Below are 18167 nucleotides of genomic sequence, written 5' to 3'. Positions count from 1 at the left end.
GAATACAGAAAGTTTCCTCTCTGTTGATTTTATCTGTAACATTATATGTTATGTTGTCTACTTCAGCCTCACAAACCCTACAGCTATGTCTTTCTGTCAGGCTCAGGAAGAGCATGGTGGAGAAAGTGAGGCTGAGAAAAGGCTTTACTCCGAAGAGCTTATTTTTTTAAATGGATATTTTATAGGATGGGTGGGTGCTGTGGCTATCTGAAAGGATTTAAAGTGAAATGTTTAAAGCAGCTTTTATTTTCAAGGAAGATTCTGCCATGAATGACACAATTTACACCAATTTGAGTGGTTTGAAAACCCTCTTTGTCCTTATAGACACAGATTAATTCATGGAGTATTGTAGGAAGTGCACTGAGACGTGGTTAAGGTACTTGGTCCAGAGTGAAGAGAGGGACACTGAATTTCTGGTTGGTTTGGAGGATGTGTTGTGGGTTGGTCTTGTGAATTTAAGCTTCTGGTGTTTGTACACTCATTTTAGATGTGGTAGCATGTTCTAGAGCACTTAGTCTTTAAAACTGGATTTCTGTGTTACTCTGCTTTCAAAGGGCTGTCCCAAGATGGGCCCCCAAGTTTCTGGAATGCAGACGACACCTTTGAAAACATGAGCATTGCTCTCCCAGTGCCTCTGCTTGATCATCCTCAAAATGACAGATATTTTCTGTCCCCAAAGGAGTGCATCAGTGCTGGTGAAGTTTTTTCACTGTTGTTAACCATTGCCTGCGAAGAACTGCTGGGAACCTAGAAGCTGAATTATGGTGAAGGAAGTGGCAGTACAAGAGGAAATGTTTTGAAATATCTCTTCAGGAGATGTGCATCTCAGTAAATGCACGAGAGCGTGTTGTGTAACAGGCAACAGGTGAATTGTGTAGCTCCTGAAAAACAGGAATCACAAACATGTTCAGCTGATGCACTGCATTAGACACCTAAGAGCAATTTCACTGTTTCACATAAAGAGGCACAAAGAGGTGAAAGGATGTGGAAAACAGCTGAGAAAGAAAAGACTGATAATGTGCTGCGCATTATTTTATTTACACTAGTCTTGTTTTCCTTTTACTGTTTTCTTCAGTTTTCTTGGTAACTGTTTCAGTTTCTCAAAGGGTAAGTGGATCAGTGAAGGGCATGAATAGCTACTGATGGAGATACTTCTCTAGGTATTCTCATCATCTTTGTACTCACCAGTGCTGCTGGAGTTGTTAAATACTGAGGAATAATATTGGTCATGCTTTCTTTCCTACTCTACGTATTAGCCTTTCTTATTTGTAACCCTCTGCTTATAGGAGTTAGTGAATGGGTAGAGATAAAACAAAAGAAACCTTAGTTAAGAACATAAGGCAAAACCCCCCAAGGCAAATACAAAAACAATTTCTAAATCCAAAAAGTTTAGAGATTGCTGTTGATCACTAGGAATTCATATAAGCAGTTTCCATCTCCAAGACCCCTACCAGGCCAAACCAGGATAATGGAAGGTGCCTTGAAGTCCTGTCAGCTTCCTGATGGTGAAGAAAGTCATTGCTTTATTGGTCTCTAGAGCCTCTCACAGTGCAGGCAAAGGGCAGGATGCTCATGTGTCAACTGTAATGGCCTCCTCAAAAGGAAGAAAGAAGGCAAAAGCTTCCTTCCTTAGATTAATTAGAGAACTCTTTGAAACTGTATCTTTTCCAAAGGGTGTTTTTCCAGAGGACAGGTTGTACCACCAGGTACCAGGTTCTGAGGTGAATTTGGAGGATTGCCTCTAATTGTTGCAGTAGCTATGAAAGTGTAATTGTTTTTCTTGCAGCCAAAAAACTGCATCCTGACTTGTGGAAATATGCAAGAACTTGTTTCTTCTGTGATTATCTAGAATGATTCCCAATAACCACTGTGATTCACAGGCAAGCATCTTAATATTCCTGAGAATCAGCTCTCAGAAAGTACTGGTGATTCAGAGAGTGGGTTTATTAATTACAGCCTTTTGAATGCACTAAAGTTAAGGTGCAAAATGAAGCTTAAGCATCCCTTTGTTCATGAAGTTCAGAGGCTCACCCAGGCTGTGCTTCTCTACTTTTTTTTTCTGAATGTTCTACCTTTCTCAGACTAATGCTGCTGCCTGCAAACCTGTGAGGCACTATATTTTCAGGTTAAGCCCTTTTAAAAATTAGTTTCCCTAATCCTTATGACTAGATGTCCTTCCTGAGGTATCACATCTGTGAATAGCTTTAGTATTTCTTGCAAAGAAATCTTTTTGATCACACAAATGTACAGGATACCTTTTAAAAAATAAAATTGGGGGTTTGCAGTCAGCCAGGACCACTGTGGTTGTCAAATATTCTTCCTTTACCCTTATTTCTGGCAAGCCAGCCCAAATCCATCCTCTTGCCCAGCTGCCCTTGTCAGAGCACCTGTTAGCACTGAACTGCACAGGAGGCAGATGAGTTGTGTTCTTCATCCCTGCTCTTCTGTTGTTTGCCCAGGAACACCCACAGAACCTGATGTAGTCAGTGCCCAGTTCTGTCTCCAACCTGACCATTTCCTGGTCCTGTATTCTTGATCCCAGCAGGATTTGTGAAGCAGGGAAGTGATTATTTTTTGGTGGTTTGCCTGATGGAGCTGGAAACGAGAAGTGGTTGCTCGGGCTAGTTCCTTTCACGTCTGCAGATGGCAAAGTGCTTTAAGCAAAGGGTGCTTTTCTTCCCCCCAGCTGTATCACTTGATCTAAAAAAATACATCTACATAGACACATGTGTACATGCATACATTCCTTCCAACAAACCTTGCTTCTTTTGTGTCCTGTAAACAAAGCAATTTCTAATAATAGTCCTATCTAGCTGGTTCCTTTCTTTCTGAATCCCTCTTTTTCTATCTGACATCTGTTAATGCATTTTCAAGGTGAGCATGGTGCCAGGAGAGTCCTGCGGAGCACGGAGAGTACCGAGTACTCAGCTCTGGTCACTGGGAAGCCGCTGGGCAGGGCTCTCAGTGGCACACCCAAGGCATGCCTGTAACCTCTGCTGTCTGCTTGCAGGAGCTCGTGTCAATGCCAAGGACAACATGTGGCTCACTCCTCTCCATCGAGCAGTTGCTTCCAGAAGTGAAGTGAGTAAGATTTGATTACCCTGCTTTTGCACATAACCAACGTGCTGGGGGAAGGGCAAACCCTGCAGAGCCGTGGTGGGTGGCATGGGCATGCAAAGAGGGAAGGCATTTCCTGCATGCAGGGCTTTGCAGCTGGAGGTCAGTGTTTACATGTTACCTGTAGCTGCTCTTGAGCCTTCGTGTGCTTGATTCCCACCTTGCTTTACATTACCCTAGCAAGTCACAGGGAGCAGGAGCAAGAATCACATGGGCTAGAGTCCACAGTGGTCTGCAGTGCCCACACTATCTTCAGGTGGTGAAAAAAGAGAAATGGATCCCTGTGGGTGTGTGCATGCTGTGGGTGTGTGCCAGAAGGGAGTGGATGTGGATGTGATCCAACATGCATTACCACATAATTTGTTTTGGTTAATTACATCTCAAGGCATCCGTTAGGTTTTCTGTTAATGCATTTGATTCATGCAGAAGGGAGGGTTTGCCCATGTTTCTTCTACTTGACAAATAGAAATATTCTGGGATCATGTTGTACCCCTGCCATTGCTCTCTTAAAACGAGCAGCAATAACTACTGGGAGTGCAGCTTGGGCATTACTCTTTTTCCAACTGCACCATTATTCTTGGCTTTCCTTTGTGGACCTCCCTGTCTACTTTCACCCTCCCAATACTTCATTACCAGTGAGCCCAACTGCAGGCTGAATTGGCTGCTGGGGATGAGGGGAGGGGTTGTGAAGCAGACAGAGGGTGGCTGTCTTCCAGAGCCTGATGGACTCGAATCACCTCTGTAACAATCCAGCGCTTGCCAAGCCTGGAGGCAGGAATCCTGGGCTCGCTTCTGAACTCGGGCATTGTTTGGCTGCTGGCTGAGCTTCCCAGCTGCTGGCATCCCCTGGAACCCTCTGAAAGGAATATCTGATAGACTGTGAATGCTGTAATGAGGCAAAATACAAAAAGCCATGTTGGGAAACAAAGATCAGACTTAGACCTTAAAAATTAGCGACAGTCTTGCTGATGCGGGAATTGCAGCGTGCTTGGTTTCTGGTTTTGGATGTGTCAGAGTACATGATTTTTATCATCAGCCACAGTCCTTGCAGAAAATGTATGTCTTTCTGTGGCTTTGTGTCTCATCTTTAACTCTTTGTCAGCTGAAGCACAATGAGAAAGTGTGCTGACAGTTCTGGTACCTCTCAGTGAGTACCCAGGGGCATTAGTGAGGCAGCAGGGGAAGGCATCAGCCTTTCATCCCTCTTCATGGTATATTTCATAAACACATTCAGCTTTCTTCTCCTGCCATTTTTTCTTCATTATTTATACTAGAATTGCTACTTTTGGTAACAATTTGGAAGCAGGATTTACTATTTTTGAGGCTCATTCAGTGCTGCTTTTTGCCTTCTTACACAAGTGAACAAATGTGCAGCTTTGATGGTGATAGCAATAGATAGCAGTAGGTGAATTCAGAGTTCCCATTGATAGAAGATGAGCTGGTGGTCCAGAAGCTGACCAGTAGGACTTGGTGTAGTTTTGAAAGTTCTTGTGAGCACAGTTGTTTTTAGAATGGTCACCAACAAATTTTATCAGTCTTTTACTATGAAGATTTCAGAGGATTCAACAGTTATATCCTTGAATCCTTTTATATATTGATTAAAAGAATGGACACTTCTTTATTTATGTCTTAATGATTTTTCAGGGGCTTTAGGTATTGATGTTTATTTACAAATCAGCAACCCTTAGGGTGTAGGCATGTTAATGGATATATCAGCTTTTAGCCCTAAACAGTTTAAAAAAGTTTAGAGATTTCACTGTGATAACCTGGGATAGTTAGAGACACTGACTGCAGAGGCTTACACCACAGCTGGGTACTGCATGCATATGGAGAAACTATAATAAAAGGGTAAAGCTCATGCTCTAAAAACAATAGAATTAAAACTTTTCCATTAGGATTTTAACTTCTGATTCCAAATCTGAAAGAGCAGCAGACTGCAGATGTAAACAAAAATGTGTAAATATTTTTTTTTAAAATCTAAGTATTTTTAGCTTTGGATATTCAGTCCTTATTATTTACTTCTAAAAATTCTCCTTTAACTTTTTTTTTCTTTCACTAAGAACGCATGAAGTTTCCTGCTGACTTCATGTCCCAGCTGCGTAGGTCTCCAGTGAATTGCATTGAAATGACTCTTAAAATAGTAGGCCTAGTACTTTAAAAAACAAACTCCTGTTGAGACATCAACAGTCATATATCATTATTGGTGCAGTGTCACTCACTGAACAAATCTGTTAGAGGAGATTTTGTGACATGGCTGTAGAAAATGAAACTGCTGAGATCATTTGAGGACAAAGACATAAAACTCCCAGTATATATGTAGTGTTGACTGCAGGCACTCTCCTGGGCCATTCTAGATATAAAAGTACTATGTAAACATACTGTATGTGTTTATTATTTATTAATAAAATTTTGGCTGGGCTTAACAGAAAACTTTGCAGTTTGTGGAAAAAGAATAAAGTACTGTGTAGGACTTGGGCTCTCCCACATACCAGATGTGAGTTGTATTTATCAGACAAGGCTGCTTGAATGCTACTGTGTCCCAGTAGTTCCTCTGTATTTTGTTTGTTTGTGGGGAGAAAAAGGAAGAAGAAAAGAAATGCAATTTGGAGAAAAAAATTGTAGTTTTTGTCTGTCTTGTTTAATGGCATATGCATGAGTAGAAGCAGAAATGAACTGATTATGAGTTCTCCAGTAAGAGGGGCTCTCAAGAGAGAACAGTACATTTTCTCACTGGGAAATATTTACTTTTAACCAACAAAATTAACCTTAAAAGATGTTTTTTGGCCTCAGGCTGACAGAATGGATATTGCAGTCAAGACTCTTGGCCTATGCTTAGGCCTTGGGGAGGAAAGGAATGCTGATGCTGAGCTGGGGACACACCAGCATTCTCATGTTTTTGCAAAGTTTTGTTTCCACACATTCTTCTTTATTTTCTCCTTTTTCCTGTGTATAAATAAAATGTGCAGCACTTTGCTGCAAAACACTTGACGTGCTTTTCATTTTGTGAATGATCCTTGTAGCAGTGTGTGTTGGGTTTGTGTGGCAAGGGTGGGGTAGTGGGGGTGTTGTCTGTGAGAAGCTGCCGGAAGCTTCTTCATGTTGGACAGAGCCAGTGCCAGGCAGCTCCAGGCTGTCCTGCTGCTGGCCAAGGCTGGGCCCATCCCATCAGTGATGGCAGGAATGGCTCGAGTGAGGTAATTTCTTCACTGGAAGCACAGCTATGAGGTATTGATGGTTAATCAGCCAAACAGGATGGGCTGTCTGCATAGGACATGCTCAAATCCGCCAGGCAAGTTTTGACTGTGAGGCCTTTTTACTGCACTCACTGAAAGCAGAGGTGATGTGTGCTGGGCCATTTGAATGGACAGTGCCATTCCACAAGGCTGGGAGGTGGTTGGGATGGCTGTTGTTGCCTGTTCCTCTGCCGGCCCCCCTCAGCTGTGTGCCGGAGCTGTCAGGGCAGCGCTGTGCGTTTGCTGGAGCTGAGGGCTGTGGCTGTGCTGCCCTTGCAGGAAGCCGTGCAGGTGCTCATCAAGCACTCGGCCGACGTCAACGCCCGGGACAAGAACTGGCAGACCCCGCTGCACGTGGCAGCCGCCAACAAGGCGGTGAAGTGTGCCGAGATCCTGATCCCCCTGCTGAGCAGCGTCAACGTGTCGGACCGGGGCGGGCGCACGGCGCTGCACCACGCCGCGCTCAACGGCCACATCGAGGTGAGCGCCGCCAGGCAAGCTCCTGCCTCATTCTCTGCTCTTGCACTGGGCTCAGTCTAGACTCTGTTGTTATCTTAGTGTAACAGTTCCATACCTCCTTGGTGATTTCTCATGGACAGCTCCTCACAGCACTGACTCCTTCTTCACAGCCCAGCCAACAAACTCCAGCTTGCTTCTCAACCAGCTAACCCATTCTTTTATAGCACTCATCTTCACGGGACACAGCTGTGGCCTGTTAAGGGCAGGCCTGCTCCTAATCTTTGGTAATTAGTACAGCTGCAACTCCTCGGGTGTGAGATCTGCACTGTCTTTATTTTCTTACGTTCTATCCCCCCCACAAGACTCTAGTCTAGTACTAGTCTAGACTCAACTCTAGTGCTCAGTCTAGACCTGCTGTGGCTGGGTCTAGACAGAGCCCTGTGTCCCTGAGCCCTGGGGTTGCTGTCACTTGGCTGCTTCCCAAACTGCAGGATGGGTTTCCTACCTGCAGGAACACAGCAGTGGCTGTGTAGAACCAGGGTGTGAGTCAGATGTGCATGCACTCCTGGAGAGATGGAGAGATGGCTGTGCCACTGCTTCCAGCTGCTCCAGGGTCTCCTGGCTTCTTTGGGGCTGGAGTGCCTATGAAAATAAGAGTGGCAGAATGGAAAGAAGGGAAAACTGGTGGGTTGATTTCATACTGAAGAGACATGCAGCTGTCCAAGGTCCAGTCGCTCTGCTTTTCTAATTGGCCTTCTAGAAAATGTGCTTCTATTTTCCCTACTTATACAAGCAAACCTTCCTAGTATTATTTAATGATATGAAAAAGCTTATGTAAATAAAGCCCCTAGATTTTTGCCTCCTAGGTTTTGATAGTCTTTAGGTCTGGGTTTAACGGTCCTCCTTTTCCCATTCCACACCTGAAGATCTAGGTAGGGAATAAAAACTCTTAGACTGGAACAGTAAGCTTCTGTCAACAAAAGTTGATGAGTACGGTAATTAAAAGAAGAAAGAGGAATGGTAGGTCCTGTAAAATGGTGACAGTGTTTGTCCTTTAAAACACTGGACTGTAGGAAAGAGACATCTTTCTATCTAACTGTCCTAATCTGATTTTTTTTAATAGAGAATATCAGAAATGATCATTCAGATGTACCATTTTGTGATACCAGCTTTATTGCAAGATTGGTTTGTTATAAATCTTCAAGTCTGTGGTCTGAGGGTTGATTTATCTTCTGTTGTTACTTCTAGATGGTGAACTTGCTCTTGGCCAAGGGGGCAAACATCAATGCTTTTGACAAAAAGGACAGAAGAGCTCTTCACTGGGCAGCATACATGGGTAAGGCTTGGGCTGCTGCTCCTTCTTTTTCATTTCCTATTCGCAAATTGGTAGCATGTCTTAAAATGGACGGGAACAGACCTGGCCATGGAAAGGGAGTGTTGTAATTACCCTGAAGAGGGAAGGGTTCAGCTGATCTAAATTAACACTGTCCATTTATGGGTTTGCAGCTAGGGAGATCTTGGCTGTGATTTCCTTTTTAAGACAGTTAATTGTGGGCTTTTTGTGTTGCTTTTCCGTTTTGGTCTTCTTATCCTGACTCTAAGTCAAACCTGAGCTATATTTGTGCTAGAAAAAACCCAGGTTATATTTATTTCAGTTTTTACTAAAAAGTACTTTCAATGAAATGCAGGCAAGTGTGATCAAAAATTTAGTGGTTTATTGCAGTGTATAAGCAGCTAGGTAATGATATTCTTAGGAAATGCACAATAGGCACTTTCTTCCTGTTAGGAGAATATTGTCACCTTTTATTCCAGAGTGTACAAGAGCAACTGAATATCTCCCCAAAAAATAAGTGGTGTTACCAAGTGCTGCTTAATTCAAACAGTTTGCCTTATCATTCTTTTCAAGCTAAAGGCAAATTTCTTACATTGGGACATTATAATTTTAAAATACAAGATTGTCTGTGATAGTGGTCACGCTTGTTCAAGAGCTTTTGTTGGCCAAGCTGTATATTTCAGGTTACAGTTGGTGGGGAGCTGTGCACCCTCAGCCAGGAACTCTTTATTTGACATGTCAGAAATCTTTATTTTAATCCTGGCACTTTTAGGAATGAGATAATAGATTTCCAACTGTGAGAAAAGCATATTGTGTGGTTTTTTGATATACACAGACACAGATGGAAAGGCTCTTGCCAACAACTGTGATGTGGCTTTTGAGCTAACGAGCTTTGAACTTCACTCTCTGCATTTGAAAGGCTCTTACATTGTGCTGGGCAATTCCAAGCCTCTTTTCCATTTAAATGTTTTCAGAAATTCATGATGCACTTTTAAAATTGTTTAGATAACATCTAAGGCCTAAATTAGCAATGGAGTCTGTAGTGGATTTTAGACAGTAGTTAGATAATGCAATGAGAGCTGTAAATAAACCCTCACAGAGTTTCTGGAATATTTAATTATTTTTGGACACTCATTATCTATAGACTTTGTACATATGGTTTCCTAGGTCCTGCACATGACAGAGCTGCCCTTGTCATGAAAGTGCTGTGCAACCCAGATGGAGCACAACTTTGTATGGTGTTTGACATAATAAGTGTTTAATTCTAAGGCAGACAGTTCTGTCTCAGCATGAAGCAATAAGACTGTTCCTCTTAATTTTATAATTTATTAAGGTTATTTTTTATCTCTAACAAAACCCAAGTAGTGTTAGCAGTTGTGTTTGCAGGTGATATCAATAGGATGCTGTTTTGGGAGACTTGCATTGCCATGCTCCTGTGCTCACTGTATCACTACTCTCTGTAAAAGGGAGAATAAAACACACTCTGTTAGCTTGAGAGAAATAAATGGAAAAGAGGCGTGGTTTTGTTCTTTTGGCAACTGGAAAATCAATTCAGTAAAGAGAAATTTGACACATTTGGAGAAGGTGAATGCATGGATTTCTTCACAAGGCCTGGAGCTAGGATTAGCAACATTTATAAAAATGCTTTTTCTTCCTTTGTAAAACTGTGGGAGCACTTTGAAACAGCAGTGAAAGGGCAGTGTGTTAGCAATAAAGCAGTAATCTGGGAGAAGTGATGCTGTGGGATGGTCTATTCATTGATTGCTATCTTTTATCTTTTGAAGGTCACCTGGAAGTTGTTGCCTTACTGATTAATCATGGTGCAGAAGTGACTTGTAAAGACAAGAAGGGTTACACCCCACTTCATGCAGCTGCATCCAATGGGCAGATTAACATTGTGAAACAACTCCTTAACCTGGGGGTGGAGGTATGTGGCAATGTGCACTTTATTTCTATTTAGAGATAGTCTTGTCTTCTTTCTTATGGATGCTGTTAAAGACAGTGACCTCTAAAGAAAAGAGGTCCCATTTATCAGACCACCTCATTCTTCATGTGGTTTATTGGTTCAAGAGTCTGGAGATATTCTGTATTAAAGAAAGGCTGATATGGACAGTAAATTGCCACCTTGCTGAAGGAATCAGGAGATATATCCTGTTCCTGCAGAAGAAGATGGAGTATTGAAATTTTCCTGGGGTCAGCATTTCCTTTGATACAATGAATGGTTGTTCTCAATGTATACACTGAGTACTTTACTAAACAGCAGCTCAGGCTGTTTCAGTTTACAGACCTGTATTTCCTCTGTAGCTGATAGATTGTTTTCACTCTGGAAAATAACTTTTTTTTTCAAGGCACTGACTTCTTGTTATTGCCAATTCCTCAAAGCAGTGGTGAGATGACCAGAGGAGCCTGATCAGACAGTTAATCATAATAAAGACATTGCTTTTGTCATGGTATTTTCAGCTGACTTGACCTGCCAGAAAATTATCAGAAGTTCATGTTCACAGGCTGTTGGCTGTGAAGGGGAATAGCTGTTTCCTGTTATCAACAGTGCCATGCTAATAAGTCCCTTTAAGTTCCACATTCTCCACCACTGGGGATATGATCTTAGAGACGCCTGTGTTTCATGGAAGGCTGTTCATGCCATTCCTGAGTCTTTTGTGCAATCTGTCTTGTCCTGTTTTACAGAACAGCAGTTGAATACTAAGTTGGTCATCAAGAAGTAATATAATCTTAATTACATCTTTATAATACTGAACTACTGAAAGTGGTTTCTTATTGAAGTGTAAATATCTGTGCACTTTCACATTGTTTTCACTCAGATACCCCCACTCCCTATCCAAAATGAAACTGTGTAAACAGCTGTTATGCCTGGTTCTGTTCACAAAAACTCAATAGTCACTGTTGTAATCTTTTTAAATAAAAAGATTGTGAGTTTTTTATTCATCCTGCTTTTCCACTTACATGGAAAATCTTTCCGGCTTGTTAGGAATTTCGTCATCAATATCGTCATTACATAGTCCTGCTATCAGCTTTAAGCTTCACACTGGTTTTAGAGATTGTCAGCAGGATAAAAAGTTAATAATAGGAAAGGTAAAGCATTCCAAGGGAAGCTGTCTGGGAGTATAATTTGTCGATGAAATATGCTGGTGAGAACTATGCCCTATGACAGTTCAGGCCTCCAGCTATTTCCATTTGCAGTGTGTGATGCATTACGTAAATGCTAAGCTGATCTCTGTAATTTTAACTATGTCTTCTTGTCTCATTTTAGATTGATGAGATGAACATCTATGGAAATACTGCACTTCACATTGCCTGTTACAACGGTCAAGACTCTGTTGTTAATGAGCTGATTGACTATGGTGCTAATGTAAATCAGCCTAATAACAATGGATTCACTCCCTTGCATTTTGCTGCTGCCTCCACTCATGGAGCACTGTGTCTTGAACTACTAGTGAATAATGGGGCAGATGTTAATATTCAGGTAAAAACTTGAATACCAGCTTTACAGTTTTACTTTAGCCTATTTTGCATATCTCAGGAGGAAATTGTAACAACAGCTACAGCATGGCTCTAAATCCTTGATGGAATTGGAATGATGCTGAGAATGTTGATCATGAAACTGTTTAGGTTTGGGTGATATTACATCCCAGCAGGGGAGCTTGCAGTGCCTTGATAACAATGAGAACTCTAAACTCTAGGGCAATCACTTTCATGAAGGCACAAAAAAGTACTAAAATATAGTCCCCAGAGCTCTGTCAAAATGTTGTCTCAGGGAATGGTGCTAAGTCAAAGAACTATTCCTTTTTAGTGTTTTTCTTCCCTGTATAATATAAATTTAATTAAACCTGACTCCAAAAAGTTCCCTTTCCAGGGTTGCTTGTTACCTGCTTTAGACCTCCAGCTTACAAACTCTGATTCTGCTTAGGATATCTGAATATTCTTGAAGGCACAACTTACACATCTTAATGAAGCTGAAAGGAGCTTGCTGTTATCCAACAGAGGGTACTGGTATAAGTATTAGAAAACTTGAGGTCTTCTGAGTTCATACAAGATTTTGACTACTTTTGTTAAAATTTTTTGAGTTTCAGTTTCCCATCTATGAAGCTGGCATTTAACTTCCAGCATTTAACACCCCTTAAGATCAGTGAATAGCCAGTGCACTGTTTAAACTCAAAATTATTAAGAAGAAGTTAGGGATTGTGCTTGCCAATGAAGGTGCCAATAAACCATGCCAATAAACCATGCCAATAAACGTAAGTGATGTGAGTGGAGGCTGGTACCGCTCCCATCTATTTTCTCATTGTTCGGCTTTCCTGGTCTCAGTTTCTTTCTGTAAAACCCAAAACATTGCTGTGTACTCACTGTATCTTTGCTTTCATGAGCCTTCACGTGCTAAAGCAGTGCTTTTTTTCATTCCTGGCAGAGTAAGGACGGGAAGAGCCCCCTGCACATGACAGCTGTCCATGGGAGGTTCACGCGCTCGCAGACCCTCATCCAGAACGGTGAGTTCCTGTCGGCCCCTGGAGTGGCTCTCCAAGACATCAGGCGTGTCCACTGATGCAGTTTTCAGTTGTTCTGGCCCAGAGGGCAGCTCCATGAACTTCTGCCTTTGAGCTGAACTGACAGCTCTCATTCCATCATGTCATCGCAACCTGAGGTTTTGGTTGTTGACAAAAATTCCATAATCTTCCAGCTGACAGTGGTCCAGATGATCTACTGAGATTCTTAACCTGAAAGCAAGAGTTCAGAGGTGTATTCAAGTCTCTTTTCTGCTGAGAAGGATGCACAATTTTCTAGTTGTCCTCCTTTGGGAGCCCTGCTGTTCTTAGAGCTCAAACCATTTCTTCTGCTCTCCACTCAGCAGCTGTGCTTTTCTCATCCCTTGCCACTCACTGTCTCCATGAAGTGTTGAATATGTACTCAGCAGGGAGGAGCAGTGCTACCTTGTTTGCTCTGGCACAGCCAGGATTCCTGATTATCAGTCATTTTTCAGGCATCTTTTTTTGTCCAAGAGTACTATAGAATATAGCAATTGTTCTTGTTAGAGATCTGGCAGAGGCCTGTTTCTGAATGACTGAGGTTGCTATTACTGATTCTTTATTAAGCTTCCCAGTTTGGGCCACTATCTGACACAGGATGGTATGGGCTTTGTTCATTGGCTGTTTTGTTGGTTTTTTCCCCCCAAAAATCCCAACTTGGAATTGAAGTGTGAAATGTTGGAAGTAGTTGAACAATTGTGCTTTAAATGTAATGACGCATTTAAACAAGATTGTGTTTTTAAATGGAGGTCTCCAGTAGATCATGATTCTTTCAGGTCATCATGCAAATTGTTATCTCTCTCCTGGGATTAAAAAAAAAAGTAATAATAAAAGGAGGTAGGGGCAAAGTGCAAGAAACTGTGCTTTACTGCAGTTTTTAGTTGTTTGGTCTAATAGGCTCAGGCTTAGAGCCATTGTTTGCTCGCTGTTGGATTTCTGTGTGAAAGGACTGCCAGTTCTTCATCTGCCCTTCATGCCTCTTCTTCCACTTACTTGGGTTTCACTTCTTTCTTTCTTTCTTTCTTGGTTTTCTGCCCCTCTAATTTTAGTGTTGTACACAGATCTCATTGCAAGTGACTTTATACCTCATTGCCATGGGATCTCGGGGAAGAGAGAAATGTGAATTATTTAAAGCAATAGAGTTTCGTTCTGCAGTACTTAATGAGTTGGCTAAGTGTGTCTCAATTTCTGGTTGCTGTCTCTAGCAGCTTGTAGAGGAAGAATGAATTACCTTAAAATTGGAAAACTGCAAGTGTGATACCTTTCTTTAAAAATGAGGAAAAAGAAATGCTGGGGAATGTTACATAGGTCAGCCAAAGTGGGCAATATCTTGTGTAGATTTCTCAAGAGTAAAATAAGCTGGAACATCACAGTTCTCTTCTACAGCAGTTTAATAGGCTTTGTAAACACAGCACAGTTCTCTGACTTTTCCATGTCCAGTTTCTATTTGTGGACCTCCACTGGTGGATGCTCTACCCCAGGGAACCTGTTCAAGCGTTTCACTGACCTTCATTCACCATTAAAAAATTAGAAATTAGAAAGTTTGGAAGGAACCTTAAATATCATCTAGGTGTAGCCTGTCTGCCATGGGGAGGGCATGCCTTGTACTCGATCAGGTTTCTCAGATCCTCATCCAGCCTGTCCTTGAACACTTCCAGGAATGGGCAATCCACAGCTTCTCAGGGCATGTGGTCTAGTGCTTTACTAGAGCTCTTCCTGTTGCAATTAAGCCTTGTTACCACCTGTGAATAGTGGACATGCAGTAAATATTACCATATCCTGATGTTAGCAAGACTTCTGACACGCTTTCAGGAAGCATTCTCACAGCAAACCAGCAGAGTATTAAAATACTGCAGCACTAGTGCATAACTGGTTGTAAAACTACACTCAGAGATTAGTAATAAATGAATTGTTGTTGAAATGGAAAGTGTAGTGAGGGAGTTTCAGTTTCCCTTCTGGGTCTGGAACTATCCAGTATTTTCATTAAATGTTTGGATAATGGAAAAGAAATGTGCTTTTAACATTTGGAGAAGAAAATTGTAGTTGGGAGAGACTTAGTTTGGCAGAAGATGGAGTCAGAATGAAAAATTATCTGTAGAACTGGAGACAGAGGTTATAATGCAAGTGGGGCAAAAGAAAAACCACCCACAGAGGCAGGAGTATCAGCTGGACAAGTTCAGAATGGCAACAGCCAGGTGGGTGGCAGTCCCTCCAGAAGGGATCTGGGGCTTGTAGAGGATCAGAAGGTTGTTGACCACAAGTCAGCAGTGCTGTGGTGCTTAAAGAAATGGGTAATGGATGTCCATGGTGCTGTGCAATGTCCAGGAGTGCACAGATAGGAGTGTGGCCAGCAGGCATGAAGTAATCCTGTTTGCTTAGCTCAGCATTGGGAGAGTTAGCTGTAGTACTGGTTTTGGCTTTTGCTTCCACAAGGATGCAGGCCAGCTGGAGAGGACTGGGGGAAAGAGAGAATAGTTGGAGTGCAGTAAACCTGACTGACAAGGAGAGACTGAAAAAGTTACAGTTCTTGGTCCAAAAAGAAAACAGGGACTTGTCTGTAATCTATCTAAAGAAATAATCCATTTTTCCTGCTTATGTGAATAAAGCATAAGATGCCAGGTTTAAATTACAAAAGGAAAAGTTCTGCATAAGCACTGTTTGGTTGTGCTTTGGTAAGACACACAAAAAGCATGCAGCACATTTGTTTGCAGTGTGTTCCTGATGGCCTCTGGAGTGAGCTATAATTTGCATTGTTGTACAGATAAGGCTGAGTGGCAATGCCTTTACAAATGAGGGTGCAGTTTCAGCAGATTGTTTTGTAGTTTATTTCAGGACACCCATTTGTACCTTTAGCTAGGCAACAAATCAAAATCACGTACTTGACCCCTGTACATCATCCCATTCCCACCACTGCAGGTGGAGAGGGAGGTGCAGGTGCTGCTGCCAGACCATGGCTGACAGCTGAGAACTTGCTGTGTGCTGGTCCTTGCTCTGGGAAATTCAGTGCCTCCTCTCAGTGGATAAGAGAGCAGCTCGGGGCTGCTCATGGTGCTGAGACAAACAGCACTTGTGGTCCCTTGTTCATGGTGAATTTTTCAGTGTTAATCTGTATGAAAATCTCTTCTGCAGGAGGGGAAATTGACTGTGTAGATAAGGATGGTAACACCCCTCTGCACGTGGCTGCAAGATACGGACACGAGCTTTTGATCAACACCCTCATAACCAGCGGAGCCGATACTGCCAAGTAGGTGCCTCAAGAGGAGCTGTTTGCAAGGATCAAGTGTCATGTCCAGTGCCTGGAAACACAACTGCTTCTGAAGTAGGGAGGTTAAAACTGACAAGCATAATTGCACTGTACTTCAGTGGGTGACATGAGACTAGAATATGAACGATTGGGAAGTGTGCAGGGAAGCAAACTCTGCTCAGTTCCTGTTGTGCCCACTTGTGTGATTACAAGTTGTACAAGCACTGCTCCTTCCTGAAGCATTGATGTGGGACAGTGGTGGTAATGTACATGAAGTAGGGATGTGTGTGTTATATATACACACACACAGAGGATTTTTGAGTATTGTTTAGTTATGCTCAAGTTCCTAGGGTCTGTTAAAAGGAGTATAAACACAGGGGTATGAGATCAGGGTAATGCAGTGCCATGAGAGATATCTGTACCAGGTGTTTCAGAGCAGCATCTGATTTCATGAATGTAAGGTTTTGGAAATTACCTCCACATGTCTCTAAAATATAATTTCTCTTTTACATAGAACCTGCTATAGAAATCAGGGACTTCTCTCGACTTACCTAGTTAGGAAACCCTGCTTTCAAATGCAAATGTCTGGTTTGAATTTGGGAGAGAATTGCAGCTCTCAATATTTTGTTTATTTGCTTGGTGGTGTTCATGCAAGTGACACATTTGCCCATTCTTCTTTGCTAAGTACAACTGTCACCCTACAAACTCAAAAGGTGGAACAGATCTTTAATTGGCATGGATAATGCAATTCCACATTAGGTTTCAGCTAGTGTCACTGGGTTTTATTAATACAGCCAGCATGAAGATCTTGGTATCTTAACAGACATGTAGGTTTTTCCTCTCTCTTTCTCCAGTACAGTCAGTCACTGTCTATTATCTTGAGGTTTTAGGGGAAAATGAGATGCACTGGGATAGCCCACTCCACTCTTGGAATCAGGGTTATCCAGTTAGAAATTTCTATTTCACAGTTGGGTAACTGGAACATTGATCAAATAAAATACTTTTTCCAGCAGCAGAAGTAAGTGAAATAAGAAGTTGGCTCAGAGATAGCAGGCAGATGGAAATGATGCTACTGCCTGTGCTAAATGTGCTTTCAATATGTGCTGCATGTAAATAACTCTGGGTGAGCTCCCCAAATAGGTTTAGGAAAGAAAATTCTGCAGCACTGTTCACAATAAGTGCAGACAGCTCGGCCAGGCTTTGAGGCAATGCACTGCAAGGGAAAGTGTGCAAGTGATGGGAGAAACCAGTGTGAACAGCACTGCAGAAATGGCACACTGGGTAGCAAATGTGCAGATAGGGGATTTCAGTGGAGACCAGCCAAAAACATCTGCTGGGTGGAAATCTTGACCAAAAAGATTAATAATATTGTGTTAGATAACTAGAGGGAGGAGGAGGCAGAGGGAAATGGATGTAGGGAGAAACAGCAATATGGAATGTCCAATGTTCCCTTAAATAAGTGAATCCGTGGCTGGAAAATGCAGCCTGTTTGTACAGATGCAGCAGCTCAGTGCAGCTTGCAATGTTTTCTTCAAAGAACAGGCTCTCAGATCATCTCTTAATAGATTTCCTCTAAGATATAGATGCTGCTAATAGTAAAATTCAAATCTGTACAGGAGCACAAGTCAGTGTAGTGAAGCAGCAAGGAGGACATGTGAAGACAGAGAAAGAATGGGCCTGTGGATTCAGGAAATAATAATTTTTTTGAAAACAAACCCAAATTAGTTAAATACATTTATGTATAAAATCTTGGAGATACCAAGATATATTTATAAACATCCACATAAAATTATTGTCTTAAGCTTCCTAAGTAATTCTGATTTATGGTGTCTAGAAAGACAAGATCTTTTGTCTTTGGGTCTGTATCTGAAATCCTCTCCCATGAGATGATCATACTCTCCCATCCACCAATTGTCTTGCAGAAGTGAAGGACTGATAGGAATCCATCTGCTATTGTTCTGGAGTTTGTAATTTAAAAATAAAATCTGCTAGAGCAGGCAGTAGATGATAATCTTGTCAAGCTAGTTGTTTTCAGAGGCTCCATGTTTATGTGCACTTGGAGAACTGCCAGCAGGGTAATATATCTAGAATAACAAGATGCTTTGCACAAAACAATGCTGAATGAAAGACACCACGATGTCCAGACCCAAAAGTATTCTAAGACAGTGAGCAGTGGTATGCCTAGGGACTGAACTGGCATGATTTCCTGATATTAATTAAAGTTGCTGAGTGCTCAGCTTGTT

The 18167-nt window shown here is 41.9% G+C and overlaps 1 protein-coding gene across 10 annotated transcripts in view; it reads left to right on the top strand.

The window, feature by feature from the left end:
• ANKRD44 (ankyrin repeat domain 44) overlaps positions 1-18167 on the top strand; it is a 131618-nt gene that overhangs the window by 73532 nt on the left and 39919 nt on the right. For all 10 annotated transcript variants that reach the window (XM_058028410.1, XM_058028405.1, XM_058028404.1 and 7 more), the window contains exons 4-10: positions 3011-3081; positions 6630-6830; positions 8058-8145; positions 9927-10069; positions 11411-11623; positions 12566-12644; positions 15810-15924. In XM_058028410.1, coding sequence (XP_057884393.1) covers positions 3011-3081; positions 6630-6830; positions 8058-8145; positions 9927-10069; positions 11411-11623; positions 12566-12644; positions 15810-15924 — 910 coding nt within the window. The remainder of the gene's footprint in view (positions 1-3010; positions 3082-6629; positions 6831-8057; positions 8146-9926; positions 10070-11410; positions 11624-12565; positions 12645-15809; positions 15925-18167) is intronic.

This window comes from Melospiza georgiana, chromosome 7 (assembly GCF_028018845.1).
Source record: "Melospiza georgiana isolate bMelGeo1 chromosome 7, bMelGeo1.pri, whole genome shotgun sequence".
NCBI lineage: Eukaryota > Metazoa > Chordata > Aves > Passeriformes > Passerellidae > Melospiza > Melospiza georgiana.
Note: the sequence above shows the minus strand (reverse complement) of the source record. Positions and strands in the feature narration are given on the sequence as shown.